The sequence below is a fragment of the Pinus tabuliformis genome, chromosome 4_2 (assembly GCF_031772625.1).
Source record: "Pinus tabuliformis cultivar Carrire ecotype Pingquan chromosome 4_2, CPIR1, whole genome shotgun sequence".
In the NCBI taxonomy this organism is placed as follows: Eukaryota; Viridiplantae; Streptophyta; class Pinopsida; order Pinales; family Pinaceae; genus Pinus; species Pinus tabuliformis.
The window spans coordinates 364,224,114-364,232,735 of NC_142304.1; the positions used below are offsets into that span (position 1 = coordinate 364,224,114).

General features: G+C 42.7%; 1 protein-coding gene across 1 annotated transcript; it reads left to right on the forward strand.

Moving 5' to 3' along the window:
- Positions 1 to 2,755: 2,755 nt before the first annotated feature.
- On the forward strand, positions 2,756 to 3,541 carry LOC149169456 (uncharacterized). Its single transcript, XM_089425200.1, has one exon. It carries the CDS (start codon positions 2,756 to 2,758, stop codon positions 3,539 to 3,541), a length of 786 nt encoding a protein of 261 aa, XP_089281326.1.
- The last annotated feature ends 5,081 nt before the right edge of the window (positions 3,542 to 8,622 follow it).

Below are 8,622 nucleotides of genomic sequence, written 5' to 3' on the forward strand. Positions count from 1 at the left end.
AGGAAGCTCTGGTTAAACCAGAGGAAGTATGTCGAGATAAAACTACATAGGTTTAATATGCGGGAAAGTAAATCGGTGAAAGTTCTTATTCCTATAGGTGTAAAATTATCTGCTGAATAGTGTCCCAAGACACAAGAAGAGGAAGAGGACATGTCTCGTATGCCATATGCAAGTGCAGTCAGTAGCTTGATGTATGCAATGGTCTGTACTAGACCAGACATTGCACATGCCGTGGGAGTATTGAGCAGGTTTATGTCAAAACCAAGGAAGGAGCATTGGACAACAATGAAGTGGGTTTTCATATATTTGTGTGGCACTAGTGATTATGGTTTGTGCTACCAAGGAAGACTAGTATTGGACAAAGTTTTGGACATCCGTGGCTTTGTTGATGCAGATTGGGCTAGAGATCTAGATCAGAGAAGATCTACAAGTGGGTATGTGTTTAACCTATTTGGAGGTGGAGTCAGTTGGATGAGTAAGATACAGTCTATAGTGACGCTTTCAACTACAGAGGTGGAATACATGGCAACCACTCATGCAAGCAAGGAAGTAGTTTGGTTGCAAAGATTGTGTTCAAGTATGGGGTTAGTACAACGAGCTATAAGGATAGACTATGATAGCCAAAGTGCAATTTTCTTGGCAAAGAACCCTGCTTATCATTCAAAGACAAAGCACATTAATGCTCAATATCACTTTGTGAGGGATATGGTTGAGGATAAAAAGGTGTTTCTAGTAAAGTTGGACACTTCAAAGAATATTGCAGATGCATTGACAAAGTCTGTGAGCACTAAGAAGTTCTCTTGGTGTAGAGAAACAATGGGCATTGCAAGGTTGGACCAATGACTAAGCTTTCATGTGGAATAGCTCTGCGTGCGCGTTCTGCAGCTGAACCCTGAGGCCCGCACGCAGTGCGTCCTGCAAGCTGCGAACTTGCCTGCTCTCGGCCGATCTGAATGCTGCAGTCTTCTGCATGCAGTGGTTGGGCCGCTTCATGGACCGATCTGCCGGATTTTGACACTCCCGCTCCTGGGGATTGAAACTATGGAGGGGTTGGGCTCTCCTCAGGCGGCTCCCCCACCTCCCCCGCCGAGATCGCCTGTTGAGGCCTTCTCCCAGCTCTTGGCTGGTCTCCCAAAGAAGAAAACAGCAGAAGCAGCAAAGTTTGTTAAAAAACTAGATGATATTTCGGTGATCTCTCTTCCTCCAGAAACCCCGATCCAAGTTGCTATGTCGTTAGCTGAACGGGTTCTCATCGGCCAGTTCACAGGACTATGGTCATCTCCAAAATCCACTGAGAGCTGGGTCATCAGAAACTGGGCGCCGCTAATCAAAGAAAATGTCACCTCATACTTTCTGGGGAGAGGATACTTCCTCTTCGAATTCACATCAAAGGAAGACAAAGACCTGATCTTCCAAAAGGGCCCCTACTTCATGGGCCCTCAGGGTTTGTATCTGAACAACTGGACCCCAGACTTTAATCCGATAGTTGATGTACCCAAAGCAGTCCTGGTATGGGTCAGACTTCCAAATCTTCCAATGCACTGTTGGAATTGGGACTCACTGAGACATATTGGAAATGCCCTGGGGAAATTCATAGACCGAGCAAATAATAAAGATCAATATGACTGTGCGAGGATCTGCATAGAGGTTGATCTGGAGGTGGGATTACCAGAGGCCATCACAATAAAAGTCGGAAGTTGGACGCATTTACAGAAACTGGATTATGAACAACTGCCCTTCAAATGCCGGAAATGTCATGTTTATGGACATTTCACCAGAGATTCCCCGACCAACAATGAGCTTGCACAAGGGAAGGAGGACGGATGGAACCAAGTCAAGAGATCCAAATCACATCCTAAGAATCAGAAACTGGGAGGCCCTAACGGCAAAGGGCCTCACCAGACTACTACTCACCAGATCCTGACCAAGACTGCGCCAGAAAACAAGTTCGACCCTCTGAGCTCGCAAACAGAGGGCACCCAGGAGATCGAGCTACAAAAGGAGACAGAAATGACTCAGGAGACCGAGGTCCATAAAACAACTCCTTCAGGAAAAGGTACCCCCTCAGCCTCCCTCAAAGGAGCCAACACTGAAGATCCCAAAGATAAGATTTTAGAAGAGGAGGAAGAAGAACAGGAATCTGAAGAATCAGAAGAGGAAGGGGAAATAGGAGAGTCCCAAACCTTAGTAAGAAGATCTACAAGAGGCCGGAAAACGGACAGGGAAAAAAGGGAGCAGGAGACCTACAAAGAAAAACTTCAGGGCAGCCAACCAACCTTGGAAAAACTGCTAGCTCCAAAGTCAAAGATGCTGAAAAGCCAGATCCAAGGCTCCAAGGGAGCCCACCAGAAACACAAATAATGAAGATCATCTCCTAGAATTGTAGAGGTATGGGGAGTAAAGCTAAGGAAGAAGCCATCAGAAACTTAATCAGAATAGAGACCCCAGACATACTTCTCGTCTAGGAGACAAAGCTGGAAGACATAGTCTTCCTTCAAACAAGCAAGAAACTCTGGTTCAAAAGTGAAGCAAGAGCAATCTCTGCCCGGGGAGCCTCGGGAGGAATCGGCACTTTATGGAACATGAGCAAATTTGCAGTCCTATTTGAGGCTAGAAATACCCACTGGTTGCTGCTGAAAATGCAGAACCTAGACACCAAGGAAATTTTTTGTCTTTTTAATGTTTACTCTCCAGTCAATGTTGGGGAAAAAAGAACTGTTGGGACTCCATAAGACAACAAGCAGATTTGACAAACATGGAGAATATTATTATAGCCGGGGACCTCAATCTCATTCTCCATTCATCTGAAAAAAGGGGAGGCAGCATAGTATGTGATCCAGCAAGGGAATGGGTGGAGGACATTTTGCAGGAGTGGGACATGCTGGATATCAAACCCTCTTCCGATAAGTACTCTTGGTCTAATAAAAGAATGGGCCCTGGCCATATTGCTGCCAGGCTAGATAGATTCTTTATTCAAAGCTCCTTCTTGCTGCTAGGCCTAGAACCAAGAATGCATATTCTTCCTAATAGCATTTCGGACCATAAGCCCATTAAACTAGAGCTTCTAGCTCATCTTGATTTGGGGCCTATCCCATTTCGTTTTAGCCCGCTCTGGATAAAGGAGCCAGACTTCATGCAAATTGTCAAGGATTGCTGGAATCAGTCGGTCAAAGGCTCACCTTTCTATATCTGGGAAGAAAAGCTCAGAAGGGTAAGAGGAGCTCTCAAAAGATGGGCTAAAACTCTGCCTAATCCGGCTATAGACAGAAAATCCATGAAAGCCTCGCTTGCCTCCCACCAAAAGAGTATGGAGAAGGACACAATCCCTAAGGAGGTGCCAGAACAGGAATCTCATCTGCAGCAGTGCTACCACAGGGCTTGCTTAGCTGAAGAAGAATATTGGAGATTAAAATCTTGCAATCTTTGGCTCAAAGCAGGGGATAGGAACACTGCCTACTTTCACAAACAAACCCAGGCAAGGAAATGTTTTCACACTATCTCGGAGATCAAAGAGGATAATGACATTCATAAGGATTTTTAGTATATAAAGAAAGCAACCTTTTTACACTTTCAAAGCTTGTATAGTGAGGACAAGGATTCGAATCAATATTCAGATCTGCTAGATGTTATACCTTCTGTAATATCTCAGTGAACAAAGGAAACTCTTGAGGCCAAAATCACTAAAGAGGAAGTGGAAAAAGCCCTCTTTGATATGGACCCGGATAAGGCCCCTCGGCTGGATGGCTTCTCGGCCAGATTTCTCCAAGCTTGCTGGCCGATTATAGAAAAGGATCTGCTCAAAATGGTGCAAAAATCTCAGAATACTCAGAAAATAGGAGGCAGCACAAACTCTGCCTTCTTAGCCCTTATCCCCAAGGAGAAAGGCGCCAACATCTTCAGCAGATTTCGTCCGATCTCCCTATGTAACACTAGATACAAATTAATCACCAAAATAATCGCAAACAGATTGAAGCTCATACTTCCCAAAATAATCCCTGAGAACCAAGGAGGCTTCATCCAAGGAAGGCAGATCGTGGACAACTTCATTCTCGTCCAAGAGGCAATTCACTCAAGTCTTCTCTGAAAAGAGCAAGGTATGGCAATTAAACTTGATTTAGCCAATGCATTTGATCGAGTAAATCATAGCTTTCTTTTAAATGTTATGAGCAAATTTGGGTTTGGAGAAAATTTCATTAAATGGATCCGGGCATGCATCTCGGAGCCATGGATCGCCCCTCTAGTGAATGGTAGAGCCACTGACTTTTTCAAAGCTTCGAGAGGACTTAGACAGGGGTGTCCTCTATCCCCTCTACTATTTTTCATCCAAGCTTCTGTCCTCAGCTTCCTGTTAAACAAAAAGTTGCAAGATCAAGACATCAATGGATTGTGCATTGCAAGAGGGGTAAAAAACATAAATCATGCCTTGTTTGCGGACGACACATTGTTACTGGGACCTGCTACACTCACCTCTGCATCAAAATTCAAAGTGATTTTGGATGACTTCAGTAAGGCCTCAGGTAGTGCTGTAAATAAGAGCAAATGCCACATATACAGCTGGAACATTACCCCAAGGGTGTTATCTGATATTTCTAGATGTTTGGGCTTCGCAGCCTCTTCCTCCTGGTCTTCTTTTAAATACTTGGGACTACCTATACACCATAAGAGACCTACAAGCAAAGACTGGCTCCCACAGTTGGAAAAATTCAAGTCAAAAATACAAGCTTGGGGTTACTCTTGGCTAAAAACTGCTGGAAAATCAATTTTAATTAAATCAGTGCTTATCAGTCTCCCTTTATTCCAATTCATTGGGCTCCTTGCTAAGGCAAGCATCATAAAAAAAATGGAAGAATATATTCGGAGGTTCTTCTGGAAGGGAGGAAAACAAAACGAAAATAAAATTCCTCTTATCATCTGGGAAACCATTACCAAGCCTTTGTGGGAGGGTGGCTTAAATTTTAAAAATCTCTGCCAGCAGAATGTGGCAATGGCAGCAAAGATCATATGGAAAATCATTGCACCCAATCCGGGCTGGGCTCAAGTCACTCTCTGGAAAAAATATTTCAGGGGATCCCACACCAGATGTTTGGATAATGTTATTCAAAGGCCTAACTCGGCATTCCTGAAGCTGTATGCTAAAGCTGCCCCTCTAATAACAGCACACTCCTATTGGATTCCAGGTAATGGTAAAAAGGTCAGCATTTGGACTGACATAACCATGAATAAAGATCCAGTTAAAAACAAAGCCTCCATCAACACGCTGCGTAGCTGGATGGACAGAGAGGGTCTGTGCACGTTGTGGAATATTTCATTATGGAACAACGATATCTGGGCAGGTTGGAAACGCATCGAGGTGCTGGAGCCCTGTCAAATGAATGGGCCACGTTACGGATTGTTTGCACGGAATGGCGCCCACGCATATGAGGAAAAGAGATCAGAAAGGATGGGGAACGAACATCAGAGGCTACGAATTCTCCCTGGGGTATATCAAATTGAATGAGCGACCATATGTTCCCCCCAATCCAACTCCATGGCGAGGTGTATGGTGCACTCCTTCATTGCCCAAAATTGACTTCTTTGCCTGGCAGCTCTGTCACAACAAAATCTTAACCTATGACATTCTACAGAAGAAAGGTTTCTACGGTCCCTCCATCTGCTCATTGTGCAGTGAGAACGCAGAGTCAGCAGTTCATTTGTTTCTTGAGTGTAACTTCTCCAAGCAGGTATGGACTTCACTTATTCAAAATCCGGATCCAAATTTCAAGCTCCCTGGCACCATGGTGGATCTCTTTTCAAACTGGGCAACCAGATACCCTGGCCCAGCTCCTAAAAATCAGACCATTAAAACAACGTGGGCAGTCCTCCCAAAGATCATAAGCTGGTAGATATGGCTTGAACGCAACAGAAGAATCTTCAGAAATACAAAGCAGAACCACAAGATTTTAGAAAACAAAATCAAATGCCAAATCAAGGAGTGCTTGGCTGATATAAAAGATGACTCCAACCTCAGTCAACAGGACATCATTTGGGGATCGATTCTAGGCCTTCAATTCCAACCAGCAGTCAGAAACGCCCCTATCATTAAAGACTGGCAGATAAGGAAGTCTGAAAGTGATTTTCAAGACTGGATCAAAACGCAAGCAAGACACTCCCTCTTTTTTGATGGGGCAGCAAAGGGTAACCCGGGCAAAGCTGGAGCAGGAGGTGTTGTTTTAAATTCAATAGGAGAAAAATTCCATTCCTATGCCTGGGGTCTCGGATATTCTTCCAGCATTCAAGCGGAGGCCTTAGCCCTCCTTCAAGGTCTCAAGAGCCTCAAAGAATTAAACATAAAAGAAGCCAACGTTATAGGAGATTCCCAGATCATCATAAACGCAATGGCTTCCAAATCCCCAACTCTGGATCTTAATCTAGCAAGACTGATAACCAGAATCAAAGGCTTGGAAAGCTACTTTCAGGATTTGAGATATTATCATGTGCTGAGAACCCATAATAAAGAGGCGGACATAGAAGCCAACAAAGCTGTCCTCCTCTCTGCCGGAACCAAGATGAAAGACGGAAAAGAATCATGGGAACCCATTCCATAATCTGATCGCTGCCATGTTCTACTGCTTGATATTAAATAAATTTGTCTGCATCTTCAAGTGGGGGAAAATCTCTGAAATTGATTCCATGGACTCTTTAGCAAGAAAGAATTCTGCAAGCTCCAACTGCATACTTAGTCACTGCAGTGAGCGGAAACAGGGCAAAGAGATTTCCAATGTAATCAGATTTTTGGCATTCAGGCCAAGTTGAATACAAATAATCCATAACCGTTTCTGTTAAAAAAAAAATGACTAAGCTCTCCTGTGGCCCCTTGTGGAAAGAAAACAACAATTGGGAGAATGTTGGGGGTGTGTTATATTCTTTCCATGACTACCTGGAATACAATGAAAAATAAATCTGGTAGTCCCGGTTTTGCGATCCAGGGGAAAATCTTTGTGTATATCTATTTTATGTTTTATGCTTTTGCCATTGTTTATTTTCTGTTTTTTAGAATTTGTGTTTAGGTAATTTATGTACGGGGTTAAAACCTACATTCTTATTACTTTAATTACTTTCTTCTTTATCAAACAATTATCAAATGTAAAAACATGAAGATCATAATACACAAGAGACACAAGATATAGGCTCCAATCCAGGGCCAAACCCCTCCAAGGGGAAACCTAGAAAAAAATAATATTTTTATAAAATCATATCAAAGTGAGATATCCAAGACACATGAATAACCTTCTATATTCTAAGTCAAACCCTCCTTCTGCACAACAAATCCATCAACAATAGACCAACAACAAATCTTCGACAAGAGATCAAGCAGAACTTCTACAAATCCTTCTGGATCCATAAACTGCCGTGGATATTCCACTGGGTAGTTAGTCACAACAAATCTGACAATAATATATTAAAATACTAAAATTTTACACTTACAATTTTATTAAAATTCTAGATTTGTAGATTTTAACTCTAATTAGTGCATGCACGTGAATGGAAATTATGCAAAAAAAGTAGAAAACGACAAAATAAGCTCATGCACAAATGTAAGACACAAGATATGCTCTTTGGGAAACCCTTTCTAGAGAAAACCCAGCTAGAAGGTGAGGCGGCTTCGCTCTCTTTCTCTGTCTGGAAATATGGTTGCAGGTACAAAGAAGTAAGTATGTGGCCCATGGGCTACTATAATGCACAAATCCTCTATATGTGCTCTACATCCTATCTATCCTTGCTATCTTTGCTCAGTTATGGAACAAAATGTTATCGAAAGAATGGAATGCCTCTTCCTCCTAGTGGCCCGATTATAACACAACCCGATAGCCTACTAGTGGTTAATTTTTGCTACATCGACTCTTAACTAGAGTTAAATATTGAATATTCTAGAGTATTTTACATCATAATCATGTGGCTAGCCCATTTTCCATGAATAATGGGGGCTGACGCAACATCCTCCTGAACTATACGTGTGAAAACAAGAAGGTCAACTTATGAGTGGCATAAATTTTGCATAAAGACTCTGATTGAGCTACTTCTTGCACCGTTGGAAATATTTGTGTGTAGAATATCATGAAGTGGTGTTGGGCCAGAGCAACAAAGTTTTACCCCCAAAAAACGTCGTTTGATGCCTCAAAACGCTCCCAGAAGGTTTCAAACCCCGTTTTGCCAAATTGGGCCCTGTTGGTAAAAACGGTCCCATGAGTTGATTCCTCCACTTTTCCCACTCCAAATGCATCGAGATGGATGACAAACAATATAATGATCCAATCTGGATCACACCTCCCCATTTTGGGAGGCTTTTGGTCCCCAAAAGCTTCTACTGAATGAGGTGAGGAAATTTTTCCTCCACCTTCTCTCTGGTGTACCATTTAGCTTTGCCTGGAAGTTGTTCCTTCAGTCCAATCTACCAAAGTCATGTTGCCCCTATCTTGTAGTTCTGGAGCTCTTCTGCAAAATTGTATCTTCTGTCAACTTTGACTGAGCATCGAGTGCCAAATTGTCAACAAACTATAGGACTTGTTCCTCTTTCTGATATAGCATGGAAGGCTCATAGAGTTTCAAATTCTCTACATTCACAACTCAGTAAATGTGCATATA